The 17,051-nt window shown below is 51.2% G+C and overlaps 1 protein-coding gene across 3 annotated transcripts in view; it reads left to right on the top strand.

Annotated features, from left to right (window-relative positions):
* Wnt7a (Wnt family member 7A) overlaps window positions 1-11,447 on the top strand; it is a 45,874-nt gene extending 34,427 nt beyond the window's left edge. For 2 of the 3 annotated variants that reach the window (XM_039106917.2, XM_039106916.2), the window contains one exon: window positions 9,124-11,434. In XM_039106917.2, coding sequence (XP_038962845.1) covers window positions 9,124-9,603 — 480 coding nt within the window. In that variant the 3' untranslated portion in view covers window positions 9,604-11,434. Of the gene's footprint in view, window positions 1-9,123 lie in introns of all 3 variants that reach the window. The other variant, NM_001100473.1, reaches the window with a different exon arrangement.
* The last annotated feature ends 5,604 nt before the right edge of the window (window positions 11,448-17,051 follow it).

Here is a 17,051-nt window from a genome sequence, read left to right as displayed (position 1 = left end):
AGTTAAAATCTTCAGCACCCAAAAGAAACTTTCTGGTAACCACTAATAGTTGTGGACCAAAAGGCAAGCAAGCTAGCTGGTATCCTAGTAAAGAGGAGGTGTAAGCAGGGGGATCAGGGGTTCAAGGCTAGCCTGAGCTACGTGAGACCCTGTCTCAGAAAATCAAAAAGGCAACCATTGTCCTGTTCAACAATCCCTATTCCCTCCGGTTTCCTTATAACTATGGCTATATCTTCTGTTTCTGTGGATTTGTCTTTCTCGACGTTTCATGTAAATGGGTCATACTGTGTGTGGTTCTGTGACAGGCTTAGTTCATTACTAGCATGTGTGTAGGGCACATCCATGTTGTAGTATGCTGCTTAGACCTGGAGCATCCCCCAAAGCCCATGTGCTAACGGCTTAGTTGCCGGCTTATTGAGGGGACATTAGGTATCTGGGAATATGTCTTTGAAGGAGAGAGTGCGGCCTCTACCTATCCAGTCTGGTTGCCAGGTGAGCAGCTTTTCACTGAGCACTTCTACTATGATGTGCTGTGACATCATAACCCCAAAGCAGTAAGGCAGTGGGTCAAACAACATGGAAAGAGTAGGAAACCATGGATCAAAGTAAGCATCAATGACCTTAGGAATTCTGTCATGGTGACAGAAGTCTGAGTAGCAACACCTCTTCCCTTTCACAGGAGAAGACTATCCCATTATATGGAGAGTTGGTAGTGTCAAGGCCAAACAAAATGCAGAGATAAATCTCCAGTTCAGATCTCATTAGGGTAAATAAGCTAAGTTAGGAGTGGGATCTGGAGTACATAGGCACATGCCTTCGAGGCCTCTGATGTTAGAAAAAACAAAGGGAAATTGGGAACTTTAGGAGAGAAGTCTACATGGCTTGTTTTGAGGACACTGGGTGCCTGCGGGAGCGCTGGCTGTCATGTGGTAGCATTGCCTGCGCAAAGCTAGTCTTTAAGTCACTGGTTATTCTGGTTGGCTGCTTCGTGAAGATAGCCCAGGACTGATGAGCGCTGGTGGAGTACCCCAGTTTTCATGGCCCTTGACCGTGTGTTAGTGGAATATGACAGCTTAGATGCGTTCATTTGCAAGAACTTACCAAAACCGATTTGCCCAGTGAGAGCCTTGGGAGTTGTTCCATTTGAACTACCATGGCTGTTGCTGCAAAGGGCATGTGTAGACTTGGGCTTCTTGGTCTTACCTCATTGCTGTCAGTGTGCCTAGGCACTGCCACCTTAGAGCTGCTTCCAAAAGTGTGTAAGTGTAGGGCCAAAAGAAGAAGAAGAACTGACAGACCTCAGGCCTCAGAGAAGGCTGCATAGGTCAGCCATATCCTAGATCTCTAAGGGCTGTCAGAGCATCAGGTTGGTGGGTGCTGGCAACGCTAACTATCTTACTTTTTTGCCATGGTCCCCACCCCCTAATTGAAGGGTTGAGGAGAAATCCATTGTTCTACCCACAATCCCTTTGTGATAGTAAGGACTTCTGAGAGCTCAACCCCAGCACTATTAACAGCCGGAGTGAGGTGAGCCATGACCTAATCCTGTTACCACCTCATTCTTCTAGGTTGGTGTGTGTGTATGTATGCATGTGTGTGGCGTGTGCGTGTGTGCATGTGTGCGTGGCATATGTATGTGTGTGTGTGTGTGTGTGTGCACATGCGTGAGAGAGAGGGGGGGGTGATGAGAGAACAAGTGTGATTTACTACTAGAGATTGAACCTAGAACTTCATGCATGCGGGTCAAGTGCTCTGCCACTGAGAGACAGCCCCAGAAGTGGATTATTCCACTCTTACAAATACCCTCCAGATTGGTTATAACTAGAAGAGGGGAGTCTGCTGCTAGAAGCTGGCCTCTGCCTATCACCAGTGTGGCAGCTGATCTGCGACTACTTCCCAATCCACAGTGTAAGCTTCTCACTGCACATCTGGCCACACACCTCCAATCCTGGCCGAAGAAATAACTCATCACGTAGTGCAAAGATGAAGGAGAGTGAATGAAAGAGGAGATGAGGCAAGAGTCCACTCACGGGTGCCTCAGAGATGGCTGGAAGCACATGTTTGTTGACTTCACATCCTTCTATTACAGGCAGGACCACCCAACTGTCCCACTAAAAGCCACATTCCATAGTCTCCACTCAGCTTGGACCATGGGACAGGCCTGAAGCCACCCCGGTCTGTTTATCATCTCAGAAGAGATGGCAGGCGGAAGTCTGTACCATGAGCAGCTACTGTCCCCAGGGCTTAGCCACTTCCCTTTGGAAATGGCTCCAAGTGTCCATGAAAGCCCTAAGAAAGGATTTTACTGAGAGAACCTGAGACCTGGCCAAGGACCACTGCCAGGCAGGAGCCTATCTGCTGTCACCTGGGCTCACACCATGTTCCAAGGGTGTGCACATGTGCATGTATGTAGGGGAAGATGAACGTGTGTGTGTGTGTGTGTATGTATGTGTGTATGTATGTATGTATGTGTGTGTGTATGTATGTGTGTATATGTGTGTATGTGTGTGTGCATGTGTGTGTGTGTGTGTGTGTGTGTGTGTGTGTGTGTGTGTATAATTATATGAGTGTAAAATAGCATTCGTTGCTTCTCGCTCTTTAACCACAGCAGACCTGTGCCGGGCATGCAGGTATATCAGAGGAGTGTGAACCCAAGACTGGGGACATTTATGAAGTGTAAATTCCTCTAAGACCTCAGAGTTAGAGGATAGGTTCTAGACTCAAGGACAGCAGGGAGTCACTGTGCCCAAGGCTCTGTGACCTGATAGACAATGATTTCTAGAGGCCTCTAGAGACCTTTTCACTGGAAAGCCTCTCTGGCTGGGCCCCAAACCCCTTTCTGGTCATGTCTTCTGTGCTCAGGTCTGTGGCCCTTGTGCTGCAGTGGCCCCAGTCTGTGGAATGCAGCTGTGCCTGCACCCACCTGAGCCAGGCAGGGACACTGGCTTGAAGTGAGTGCACTCAGTGTGGTTTAAAGAATTCGACCAAAGAGAAAATACCCCAACTATTTACAGAAAAAGCTGTTTCCCTCCTTCATCTGAGTTGCCCAGAGGAATACAGCTGCAGTTAAGTGCAAGGCAGCTTTTGGCTCATGATGGATGGGCCCAAGGACAAGGGGAGGGGAGCAGAAGGGGAGGAGTGAGATGAAGAGGAGCTGTGAAGGATGGGGATCATGAGGAAGAGGAAGAGGAAGGAGCAGCAGGGGGAGGGGCAGCAGGGGGAGGAGCAGCAGGAGGAGGAGCAGAGGGAGAGGAGCAGCAGGAGGAAGAGCAGCAGGGGGAGGGGCAGCAGGGGGAGGGGCAGCAGGGGGAGGAGCAGCAGGAGGAAGAGCAGAGGGGGAGGAGCAGCAGGAGGAAGAGCAGCAGGGGGAGGGGCAGCAGGGGGAGGAGCAGTAGGGGGAGGGGCAGCAGGGGGAGGGGCAGCAGGGGGAGGAGCAGCAGGAGGAAGAGCAGCAGGGGGAGGAGCAGCAGGGGGAGGAGCAGAGGGGGAGGAGCAGCAGGAGGAAGAGCAGCAGGGGGAGGGGCAGCAGCAGCAGGAGGAGTGATGGAGAACAGCAAGTGTTCCCTGCCTCAGGATGTTTTGTTACAGCATGCTAGCATAAAGAATCTAATCACCTGGATCCCCGCCCACTACCTGAGGTACAAATGGCCCAGGACTGATGCCTCAGAGGGGACCAGGGAAGGAAACAGCAATGTCAGCTTACTTGGATTCTCAGCCTTCAGCCCCCAGGGTCCTGACCTCCTCATGCCCTTTGAACTTACAGTTTAGGATAGTGGTGGTGGCCGTTGTGTTGGTGTGTGTGTCTGTGTGTATCTGTGTGTGTGTGTCTGTGTGTGTGTCTGTGTGTGTGTGGTGTGTTGTATATATGTATGATTGATGTATACAAGTGTGTGTACAGGTGCACGTGTGCCATGGAGCACTTGTGTGAAGGTCAGAAGGTCTTCCACTGTCTTTGAGACAGGGTCTCTTTGCTCTTCATGGTGACATACACCAGGCTAGTGGCCTGCTAGCTTCTGGGGAGTCTCCTGCTAAAGGCACATACACACTCAGACGCACATGTGATTTTGCCCAGTGGGTTCTAGGGCTCCAAACTTGTCCTCGCCTCCTACAGCATGGGCTTTACCTACTGGCATCTCACCTGCCCCAAGTCCTGTTTAATATGCAAATCAGTTCTCTGCAACCCATATCATGTTGCTTGTGCTCTCAGACCTATCAAACAGAGACTGTTTTACACACACACACACACACACACACACACAATCACATAATCGCGCACACACACACCCCTCTGGCACAGACAGAAGGATTTTTGTAGCAGTCAGGCTACTTCACAGTGTATTAACACAACTCAAACTGGCTCAAGGACAGAGAACTCACTGGTTCTTGGCACGGAAGGGTTCTATGGCAATGAATCCCAGCACAGGCTGATCCTGGGCACAAACACTATTCCCAGGATCCAGGAACACACATCCTCACTTCTGATCTCACTTTCTCAGCCAGGGTCGGACTCAGTTTTCCAAGCTGACAAGTTCTCTGTCCATAGCTGTGGGCTTCACTTTCCCTTTTGTTCCCCTCTGGTGAGAAATGACCAATATATCTTCAGTTCATACCTAAGACCCAAGACTTACTCTGGTTGGCTGTGATGGGCTCAAGTCACCAGGTGCTCCTTACCAGTGACAGGTGTGAACTGGGAGCAGTGACAGGTGTGAACTAGGGTGAGGGTGACTTTGGGAACTAGGAAGGATGACCGGAGTGGGAACGGAGAGAATAACTGCTGGGAAGTGGCAAGGTGACTGGTGGGGACTGAAGAAATGGCTGTTGGCATCTGGAATCAGTAACCAGTGGGGTGACTTCCATTTTGGTGACTGTGTGAAGCCGCACTGAGGAGCCAGTGTCAACCATATCAGCCTTGCTAGAAACGAACAAAAGTGTCCTGACAGGGTGAGCCAGACCTGTGCAGGAGATGAATAGACCCAGGATCCTGGAGGGGGGTACATTCCTAGACTGAGGCACATTCCTGAGGAGGGCTCAGCAGAGGTGATCCATCCCAGGGATCAGGAAGTCCTAATCACATTGAGAAGCTCAGATAGCTTCAGTATGGCTCCAGGCTGGGGGTCATGGACAGGGACAGTGGTGTTCAGCACAGGGAAACAACATAGACTGAGATAGCCTTCTGGATGCTGCAGAGTGTGACCCACACTTTAGTGACGGGTGCCCTGTGGGAGTGGGAGTCAGAGGTCATGTCCAAACTCTCTCCTCTCTAAACCACTTCTGTCTTCCAGAATCCTCTATGTCACTGCCACTGTGAGGGTTTGGGGGCAGGCCCAGCAGTCAGACTCTGATGGTATCTACTTGGCATTATGTATGAGTCAAAGAATTTTCTGGAACCAAATTTCTCCCCAGACCTTCCCAGACCTGAGCACCCCACCCTGAGGAGTTCTGGGCTCTGGGCAGCACCTGGTACATTGTCTGCGCTTCCTGGAGGACTTGTCAGAAAGAGATTGATGTCTCTCCCTCCGGCGGTGCGGAAAATCCTTGCTGCTGCTTTAGACAGATTTGGGGCACTGCTGGGAGACACAGAAGGATCTCAGCTGCAGCCCCACCCACTGGGTGCAGGAAGCCCCTCCAAAGAGCTAGTTGTTAGTTGTACACACTCCGAGACAGGGAGCTCAGTCTTTCTCAAGAGCCTCCTCCCAGCAGGAGCGAGCTTGGTAGAGAAGGCTAGCTGCTCATGAAGACTTCTCCTACTAGGGTCCAAGTTCTGTCCTTTAGCCACATGGTCCTTCCTGTTTACCCTGTCCCAGACAAGAATACAGAGCCCGTGGGGGCAGTGCTCAAGGGCCTTACACATTGCTTTCTCCATGCTGGGCTGTGCAGGCCCCCTCTTCTAGTTGTGTTAAGCCCAAGTCTCATTTCTTTTGAACAGATAGGACCTTGCTATGTAGCAATTCCTCTAACCCAGCTTCCCAACCGCTGGTGTTACAGGTGAGTGCTATGAGGCTTGGCTGCTCTTCTTCTGCTCTAGAAATCACAAAGGATGGCTATTCTCTCTGTGTGTGCATTAGGCGTCTTTCATCGTGACCTCAGACCATTGGCTTTTTAGCAATTTCTTAGCAAATCCTGGGTTTGTGGCCATCAAAGCACTCAGTCTTTCTCAGTCTCCCTTTCTGTGGTTGTGCGACCAATTTTTTTTTTTAAAAAAAAGGATTTATTTTATTTATTATATGTAAGTACACTGTAGCTGTCTTCAGACACACCAGAAGAGGGCATCAGATCTCATTACAGATGGCTGCGAGCCACCATGTGGTTGCTGGGATTTGAACTCAGGACCTCTGGAAGAACAGTCAGTGCTCTTAACCAGTGAGCCATCTCCCCAGCCCATGACCGATTTTAATACAAAAATTCTTGAGTGTTTGCCTCTCTTCTGGCTGTACTTACTAATGTGCTAGTCTGCGGAAGGAACAGCATTCTTCCTGGGGCTCCACATGACCCCCATTAGGCATGCCAGGTGATGGAAGTCAGGGTCCAGTTGCACCACAAGACCCCCTTACTCCGCAGAGGCCCTGAGTCTTGGCCACTGGCTCAGTCTGGAAGTGTTCCCTATGATTTGCACATATACTCTTCCTCAAGCCCGACTTCCAACCTCCTGCCTCAAGGCACAGATTCCCCACCGGCTGGTCCCCAGGGCTGGGTCACTTGTGATCACTATGAATGTTGCCACTTCCTTCCTCCCATGGCTGCTGCCTGTGTTAAAGCTACGTCATCTCTGCTCTGGTCACCGAGGAGAGTATTCCTCTAGGCTCCTCTCCTGCCAGTCCACCTGCAGCCTAATCTCTACTTTATCCAGAATGAACTCCGGCTGCCTGCGATGTACCCAGAGTCAACCCTGCTGGCTCCTCAGCTCTGTCACCCAAAACTCTGCCCTCCATCCACAGGGCTTCCTTCCTGCTCCTTCCAGGGGCTGCATTCCACCCACACAGGCACAGGCAAGCTGCTCTAGTCAGTCCTCCTATTCCCTGACTCCTGCCTTCCTGGAGTCCACCCACCCCAACCCTTCTCCCAGCGTCCCTTGCTACTCCTGCAGCACACAGTGCCACCAGCTTCTGTGAGTTCCATGGTTACTTTGGGTCTGGACCCATAAATGCAGAGACGGAAGAGGGTGCATCTCAGAGCAGGCAGGATCAGTGTCTGGGGGTCAGAAGGCCTCCAGGAGGACACGCCCCATCCTGGTCCCTGGTCATAGCACAGGTAATACAGCGGTGCAGAGCACGTGTTCTTTGCAAAACGAACAAGTGAATGGAGGAATGCGCCTGGGGCCAAACAGCCCTCCATTCTCCTTGCAAACGGAAGTGAGCACTTTTGCTACACTAGGCCAGTTGTTACAGATCGATGACTGTCCCAGTTGGGGAATTCTGGGAAAGGAGGTCAAGTTAGATTCAGATCTGAGCTCTGTAGGAGACAGGTGGAGTCTAAGCCTTGAGCTTTTTGGAGTGGGTGCTACTCACCCTTGTCACTGCCTCAGTTGGAGTAGCCAGGCACAAGTCCCCCTGGATCTAAGTGCCCTGAGACAGACCACTAGAGCAGAGCTTCTCTGTGTCCCAAAGAGCTCTGCCTTACTGGAAAACACCAATATATGGATGGCTCAAAACTTCCCAGGAGATAGATGGAGTTTGGGACTGACAGGAGGAAGGATCCTACCTTGATAATCAGGGGAAGCTTCCTGGAGGAGGCAGCATTTTTCTGGCACATGAGCTGTATCAGAATGGAACTATTCAAACAGGTTTCTTAATCCATGGGATGAAATCAGTGTGCCTAAAAGGTGACCCACTTCCTGGGACTGGAGGCCCGAAGGAATCCAGACAGGATGTCCGGCAGGAGCTGGAGCTGACAGCAGAACCACAACCTCCCATGGGGTCCAGAGGGAATCTGGCAGGGACAGTGACTCCTCAGCATCCTCCAGGGGCCAGTCCGCTGAGACTGGACCCAGACGTGTATTCATTTCCTCCTGGGTTTCCTTTAGGCCTCGTGAAGTGTTGCTGTAAGTGGCAGACCCTAAAATGCCCATCCAGCTGTCCTTTAACCTGGGTCCCAGAGGCGTGATGTTAGCAGTAGTTCTGGTGAACTCCCTTTGGGTGTGTTCCAAGCACCTGCTGAGGAGTAGCCTTCGGAAGGTGCTGGAGACTGGCCACCACAGGGGCTTCGAAGCCTCAACTTGTCTGACCTGAAGCATGGAAGAGGGCTAGGATTCCTGACAGCTAAGAAATCAGGATCTGGCCTGGCCTCAAGGTGGGATTAAAGATGTTTCTTCTGCTACTTTCGGTGCCTCGGGGAGGCTGCTGGCTGCCCGATGGGTGACCGGTCCTGGCCAGGGCAGTTGTGACTGTGCTGAATACAGTGAGATCTCTGAGACTTTCATTCAGAGTGCAGAGTTAGCAGAGTTAGGCTGGATGTCACCTGATGAAGGGCCCATCTAAGGTCACCACGGCTCCAAGCCAACAGTGGCTGCAGAGGAAGAGAAGAGGCCTAGAGGGAGAGGCCTAGAGAGAGAGGCAGTTTGCATGAGGTAGAGTGGCTATGATGGTTCCCTGGAGCTTTGGAACCTAGTCCAGCTCAGGGACCCACTGCCACAGATCAGTGTCTGAGCTACAGTTGCTATGGCTACAGAGTAGACTGCTCTGCTAACTTTGGGCCAGCTTCTACACCAGCCCAGCTGAACTGGAACTTTGGTCCTCACCCAGTGTTGACAGATGCCACAAGTTTGGCAAGGAATTTGAAAAGCCCATCTTCTAAGCTCAACCCTCCTGTGTTGTAAGCATGGTTCAAAACCAATCCTGGACCCACTCAGACCAAAGAGAACGAGCATGCATTTGGACTGAGCTGGGCTGGTCTCAGCAAACTTGGAGAGCAGAGCAGAAAGCAATTGAGAGTAAACAGTCCACTTGTTAAGGAGGGCACTGCATGAAGGCTGTGGAGACAGAGCAGCTAGAGTCAGCCCCATGTTGCCTGGACCAAAGAGGAGAATGGAAGCCGTAGCTGGCTAACAGGGCCTAGAGGATAGGGCTGGGCCTGCGTGGCCATGAGCCACGGCGACAGTTCCTATGCTTTCCCCTGTCTTCCCTGCAGATCCTGGAGGAGAACATGAAACTGGAGTGTAAGTGCCATGGCGTGTCAGGATCCTGTACCACTAAGACGTGCTGGACCACACTGCCACAATTCCGAGAGCTAGGCTACGTGCTCAAGGACAAATACAACGAGGCCGTCCATGTGGAACCTGTCCGTGCCAGTCGGAACAAGCGGCCCACCTTTCTGAAGATCAAGAAGCCCCTGTCCTACCGTAAGCCCATGGACACTGATCTGGTGTACATCGAGAAGTCACCCAATTACTGTGAAGAGGACCCAGTGACAGGCAGCGTGGGCACACAGGGCCGTGCCTGCAATAAGACAGCCCCTCAGGCTAGTGGCTGTGACCTCATGTGCTGCGGCCGTGGCTACAACACACACCAGTATGCCCGGGTGTGGCAGTGCAACTGCAAATTCCACTGGTGCTGCTACGTCAAGTGTAACACATGCAGCGAGCGCACAGAGATGTATACGTGCAAGTGAATGAGGTCACAGGTCAGATCACAGGCAGGATACCGTCTCCCTGAAGGCCACTGCCAGGAGACCCACAGGGAACCACAGAAGCACTGTCCTCCCTGCAGGCCCCTGCCTGGATACTCACAGGGAACCACAGAAGCACTGTCCTTGTCTTTTCTGCTGAGGGGGAAGGGTATTCTGGGTTTCCCACAGACTCCTGTGGGAAGCATCTCTCAGAGGCCCACCCGTTCTACTCCACACAGATGCTGCTCAGCCACCTTCCCCCAGACACCGCCCGAGTCCCTCCATGGCTGGAACAAAGTTTTCTACAGCAGGAGCTCTGGAGCCTCGGGCCTCGTCATAGCAATATTTAACAGTTTATTCTGATAAGAAATAATATTAATTTATTTAATTAAAGAGAATTCTTCCACCTCGTCGGGATCCGTTTTCTGCAATCAAAGTGGACTGCTTGAGGTCCTGGTGGGATGACTTGCTAGGACTGGGAGCTGAGAACAGCTGTACATAATTATTCTTCATGCAGATGGTTCTTCTAGTTGATTTTGCCTTCCGCAGTGCTGGGTGTTAAGTACAAAGAGAAGACGGTCTTTATACACATATAGATATATATGCATACACATTTGTATTTTTTTTGTTTTTGTTTTTGCTGTTTGCTGCTACCTATCCAGAATCTAAGCTGGTCCAGATCTGGAATTGTTTCTCTCCAGGACATGCCCCTATCCTTTTGCCCTCCAGTTCAAACCTCGCCATTAGAAAAGTTCCATTGGGCATGGTGTGAATCACAAATTCCCAGCAATTCCCATCCCGGAAAGTGAACCACTGGATAAGAGGCTTTCTAAGAGACTATTTTTCTATGAATATTTTATTTATATGGAGTCTGCCTGTGTTGCCCCATGGCCCATGCCTCTTCTTAACACTGGTACTCACTCAGGGGCAGGAGGACAAGGCCAGGTGTGTGCGCAGGTCCCCTGGAGTCTGGAGTTCCATTTGCCAAGGGGCCACAGCAGTTACCAGATGCCTGGGCTGGGGTATCGTCTGTGTTAAATGAGAGGGAATCTTCCCCTGGCTTTAGCCTGCTGAGCTCAGGTCTTGGAATGGGGTCACTGGATGGTTATCTTGGGAGGTGACCTCAGGACGAGCTACAGTGGCGGATCAGTCAGTGTCTTGCACGTTTTGAACAGGCAGAGGCCAGCTCCGGGATGCCAATGTCCCATCAGGACAGCCCAGGCACTGCCTATAGGTGAGCTGTAGTCCTAAGAGAAGGGGTCAGAAAGGAGGGGGCAGGAGGAAGCCAAGGATTGTTGGCCAACCTCAGTGAAAGCATGGGCGTGATCCCTCTGCAGCAGAGACCCTGCTCCACCTGCACCTCTCAACCAGGAAACCCCTTCAGGAGGCTGCGAATATTTTTATGTGTGTCCACATGCATTTCTACCCATGTGCATGTAAGCACACGCACACACTCCTGTGCCAGCACTTTGAGGCACCTCCAGAGTGCTCACATGTGCATGTGCTTGCGTGTAACTCTCTGCACTTGGGAGATCAGATCATGCGTGTGGAGCTGTGTGCCTGAGCATTTGTGGTCCCAGGGGGTCTTTCCAGGTATCTGCATTTGTGGGTGGGGTGCAAGGTAGACAGCAGGGAACTAATTTGATTGCGTTGAGCCGCAAAGAGACTGCAACTTCTGAACTCTGTCTCCACAGCTGCTGGAGAAACTCAGATGCCTGTGACACCACAACCCTGAGCCTCGTGGCCTGCGTGCTGGGAGCCCCTCAGTGCCTAGGTCATGTCCAGTCTCCCACCTGGGTCACAGCAGGACAAATAAACACGACTGTATGGCTGATTCCTTCCCTTGAGTGTATTTTTAACTTCTTGTCTTGTGTAGGTGTGTGGATGTATGGGCATGGAGTTGGTAAGATGCGTGGATAAACAGAAACATGGATGCACAGATGGATGGGGTGTGGGTGGGCAGATGGATGGACAGACGGACAGATGGCAGATAGTAAGTGAGCTTTGGCAAGTGGATGAGTAGATGTGTACATGGATGTGTAGGAGGATAAGGAAGAAGGATGAGTGCCTAGATAAATGTGTGAATGGATACATATGTATTTGGTAAGGAGAACACTTTCCAGCGTTTCTCAAATCCCCGTGTCACATCCTCACTCCGCACATCTGTAGAATCTCCATAGAGCATAGGCTTTTCCAGATATCAGTCTTTTCTGTTTCTGTCCTCACCTGTACCTGGAAATGGGGTGGGGGTGGGAGCTCCAACTAGCCTCACCAGGGACTAATTAATTAATAATAGCAACATAAACACAACTCAGACGATACCCCTGTTTCAGCGTCCAAGTGAGCAGAGGCCCTGCGTGAGGGCAGCTGGCCCTGTCAGAACAACACAGGGCTTGGCTGCTGGCCTATCGACTGATCCCATAATGCACTGCAGGTGTCCAGCCTCGGGGCCTGTCCTCTCTTTGAATGCCCAGTGTGACTGTGCTCTGAGCCTCAGTTTCTCCATCCGTAAAATCCAGAAACTCACACCTTCCCCTCAGACTACTGAAGGATCCTCTCAGGAATGGGCACATGGCATTCAGAGTGGCAAGACAGCACATGATGTCTAGAGCATGCTTCTGTCAGTCACAATCGGGATGTCCACTGAGGGCTTTATGGCAAAAGGAGTCTTCTAGCCCAGATTTACAGGATACACTTTTGGCTCTGTGCTGGCAAAACTACCTCTTGTCCCATCTTTTGTACCCCACAGTGGTTTTCCAGCAAAACTAATGCTTAAAAGGCTGGAATCTTAAGTCACTCCATCAAAACATCAGCCAGATGGCAGAGGACAGTGGGAATGCATCAGGTAAGCAGCCCCACACAGGTCGTTTCTGCCACATGACAAGGTGGCCTTGTGAGGCCAAATCCACAGCCCTGGCCCCCAAGCAAAGCTGGCCCCCAGGTCTGGGTTTCTAAATACAACCTCCCATTCGAGGTGCCCTTGCTTGCACCATGCTCAGTGTGAAGCAAGATAGGACTGTGGGTGAAACTGAAGCCAAGAGAGGAGTAGGGAACCCCTCAACAGGTCAAGAGGGTCCTGGGCAAAGCTTTCCCCCCGGGGGGGGGGTAGAGTCTCCTCTGTACACTTACAAGCAGGTCTGAACTGTAACCCGAGCACCCAGGAAGCCTCTTTGCCCCACTTGACAGGTGATAGCATCTTATAGATGAGAAGTCTCACGTCAGGAAGGGAGAATAGAGGCTGCAGTCTACATGACCTCACATCAGCACCCCCCCAGCCCTCTGCTACTTCCAATGGGGGCTTGAGGGAGATGAAGACAAAGAACCACGCAGGCTTTTGAGACCCACATAGGCTGTTCATGCTAGCTCCTCCTCTCCATTTGAACACATCCCCCAGGAAAGGAACTCCGTCACGGCCTCCCAAGGCATGACATGGGTCCTCTGACTCGACTCTCTGCCTGTCTTTGTTTCTTTTCCTGCTGCTTGGATAGGTGACCATGGGAAAAGCAACTTGTGAGAGAAAGGATTTATTTTAGCACACATTCGATGTATAGTCCATGTGGCAGGGAACCCAAGACAGCAGGAGCTTGAAGCAACTGGTCACATTAGGTCCTCAGTGGGAAGACGAGAGCAGTGGTCACATGCTTACCAATACTCACAGTGCTTGTTCTACATACACGGCCTAGGTCCTGCTACACTTGAGGTGGCTTCTCCCACATCAGTTACGTAATCAAGACAACTCCCTACATGCATGCACAGATACCTGTCGTCCAGGTGATTCTGTATGAGTTGGTCATTTATACGAGCCATCAGACCACCTCACCGCCAACACCCAGATCTCCTTACTTCCACACGTCACATTAAGCAGCCAAGCTCTAGCCAAACCAGTACACTGCTCACCATTGACCAAAGCAGATAAAGATGGGAACTCCTCTCACTCTCCACACACCCAGCACAGGGCTTTGTGCAGAGCAGGTGCAGCAAAGCCATTTACAAAGCGCACAGTGCTGGGTGAAGTTCTGGCAATCTGCGGGCCTCCCCAGCACCACACGGGTTTGCAGCACGGCAGCCACTGTGTCTTCTCATGCCCCTGCACACCCTACACATGGCTGCTCCCTCTACATGCCTGCATCTACATCTGACCCTTCTGCTCGTCAGAGGAGTCTCTCCAAGATGCTTCAGGGAGAATGAGGCCGAAGCCATTCACAAGCAGCATTGGCCCTTGCCCCTTCCCAGGTCCCTGCCATAGAACGTAACCCTGATGGGACTCCAGAGCCAGCTAGAAGCAGAGAAAACACATGACAAGTCACCAATGGACACAGACTTGGAACCCATCTCCTGGGCTCCAGGGCCAGAGTTTTCCTCTTGCTTGGAGAAGTGAACTAGTCAGGGATTGCTGAACAGCAAATCATTTCTACGGCTCGCTGTCCCGACACAGTAAGGACAATCACATGCCCCTCAACAACAAGAGCATGCCATGGACACAATGTCCATGAGTCCATCGGTCTATGGGCATTGCAGAGTGCGTAGACGCAGGTACAGCACACTGTGCCTGGACTCAATGGGCCAACACCTATTCTAGGCTACAAGATCTGTACAGCGAGTCACTGCCTGCTAACTACAGGGGATCTACGACTAACAAACAGGTGGTAGGTACCTGTAACATGGTTGAAAATATTCATGTCTATGATCAGAAAATGTTCATTAACAAGCTAGATGTGGTGGTAATGGCACATACCTATAATCCTCATACTCAGGAGTCTGAGAACAGAAGAGTGAGAGGTCCAAGGCTAAGCTAGGCTATACACAGTGAATTTGGGGCTAGCCTGTACTATATAGTGTGTGCCTGTCTGAAAGGAAAACATGCACGTGCGCGCGTACACACACACACACACACACACACACACACACACACACACACACACAATGGAGGAAAAGCACAGTAAAAATTCTAGGCAAAAGTAATTTTGTGTTCCATTACAATTTTATGGAATCACCTTGGTGCACAGCCAGACACTGACCAAAACATCATGGTGCGCCCCATGATGGCAGACAGTTGCTCATGAGTCCTGGGTGTGTCAGGCAGTTCGAAGCTTGGAGTGGCTGGGAGGGTTCCCTCATGTGTCCATGTCAGCCAGGGGTCATGTAGGCATATTACTGACCTGGACAGAATTCTTCCATGCTTGGAGTCAGCTCATCATGAGTAGGTTTAGGCCGGCTTCTCTTCTACTCTGACTCACCTTCCTGTGGGCTAGCCTAACTGCTTCCTGTCTTAGGCCACTGAACCCACAGCTTTCAGAGACCCTGAATGGCCACATAGAGAAGCACATGGGAAGAGTTCTGTGACTATCATGGAATTGACAAGGCCCACTAGACTCCACCCACCAAGGCTGGCCTTCTTCTTGCCTTCAGTAAGATCACCTCCACCCTGCCCAAGGCTGTTCCTCCACCTTAGGGCTGTTCCTTTCCAACTTGATTCAAACACCAGCTATTCGCTATCTCTGCCCTGGCTCTCCATGCCTCTCATCCACTGTCTTTTTATTCCCTCATAGCAGTTACCAAGAGCTGAAATGAGAGCTCCTATATCTTAGGGGCTGTAAAGAATAGTCATCAGGAACATACAGTCCAGTGGTGGTGGCACACACAGCTCTCGGGAGGGGAAAGCAGGGGTTTAAGGTTATTCTTGACTAGACTGTGAGTTCAAACCCAGCCTGAGAGACATGCAACCTTGTCTCAAAACAAACAAAATAAGTAAGTTAATAAAAAGTGAGAGCATGGATTCTAAACTGTGTGCCCCCTTAAGCGCTCTGTGCCCATCTTTCTCTATTGGTCAAGCAGAAGCTGCAACATGATGACAGTGACCCAGTGTAACCCATGCAGTGCAGGCCACTAAGAGCCAAAATTGGGAGGCTATGGAGCAAAGACCTGTGAGGATGATGCTGGTTCCCCAGTGCCCAGCACATGGTTAGGATAATAAGCACCTGGAGGGCTTAGGAAGGCATCAGAGGTAAGGACCTGGAGACAAGAGGATGGCTTGTTTTAAGGGTTGCAGCATACTGGAGCTGGCTGGTGCCGATGGATACAACCACAGACACAGCTTCTCCACTGACAGACAGTACTGGTTACCACAGCAACGCCCATGGGCCCAGAAGAATGAACTGAAGACAACAGGAGAGCTCACCCCAGCTCAGCGCTGAGACAGCAGAGAGAGAATCCGCAATGCATGTGCAATACTGTCCCACAAAGAAACTGACTGAGCCGGAGATCCAGAGAGCCCCACAGCCAAGGGAGAGGACAGGCAGACACTCGAGAGCAGTGTAGCTCCATGCAGACCTTCACAAGCAGCTACCACACACACACACACTGACCATTTTAGCCATACTTGGGTGCCTGCCAAGGTAGCAGAGGTTCAGAATCCCAGTGTTTGGGAAGCCAAGGTAAGAAGAGGATGAGTTCCTCTCTCTAAAAGGTGAGTGGGCAGTGCCATATAAATAAGGGTAAGATGCACACACCCAGGAACAGGCCACAGACAGGACATGGAGAATGCTGCAAACCCATTCTTGGGAGCCATGCCTTGGAGTTCACTCTCCCGCTGTAGTCTCTGGTGCCTACTTAGACACAGACCCTCAGTGCTTATACATGTGTACATGGATGAGTGAGGGGCCTCCTGTGAGGTTAGAGAGCACTGGTGCTACCTGCCTCAGGAGGCTACGACCCAGGAGGGAGGGACCTCGGTTTGAAGGGCCAAGAGTACTTCTAAAGCTTAGCATCTGTGCTCCCCAGAGCCCCAGCTCACAGCCCAAGCATGAGCTCCAATCACAGGTCTTCCCTTTCTTGGCCTGGAAAGGCTGGCATGTAAGTCAACTCTGCATTACTGTGATGGGACAGCCAAGATCATGGCTAGAAAGGAGGAAGGTGCCACTTGGTTTTGGCCTCTTTGCTTTGAGCCTATGGCGAGGCAATGCATCACTATGGGAACATGTGGTAAGAGCAGGTGGTGGAATACAGGGTGAAGCATGTTGTCTTAGTTAGGGTTTTACTGCTGTGAACAGACACCATGACCGAGGTAAGTCTTATAAAAAACAACATTGAATTGGGGCTGGCTTACAGGTTCAGAGGTTCAGTCTGTTCTCATCAAGGTGGGAGCATGGCAGCATCCAGGCAGGCATGGTGCATCCAGGATCCAGGCAGGCATGGTGCAGGAGAAGCTGAGAGTTCTACATCTTCATCTGAAGGCTTCTAGAAGAAGACTGGCTTCCAGGCAGCTAGGGTGAGGGTCTTATAGCCCACACTCATACTGACACACTTACTCCAACAAGGCCACACTTCTACACTTCCTGGGCCAAGCATATGCAAACCATGACACGACACATGTGGTGGAGCACAGGTGGGAGCGCATGATGGGAGCATGTGGTGGAGCACACAGTGGGAAGATGAGATGGGAGCACATGCGA

The sequence above is a fragment of the Rattus norvegicus genome, chromosome 4 (genome assembly GCF_036323735.1).
Source record: "Rattus norvegicus strain BN/NHsdMcwi chromosome 4, GRCr8, whole genome shotgun sequence".
NCBI lineage: Eukaryota > Metazoa > Chordata > Mammalia > Rodentia > Muridae > Rattus > Rattus norvegicus.
Note: the sequence above shows the minus strand (reverse complement) of the source record. Positions and strands in the feature narration are given on the sequence as shown.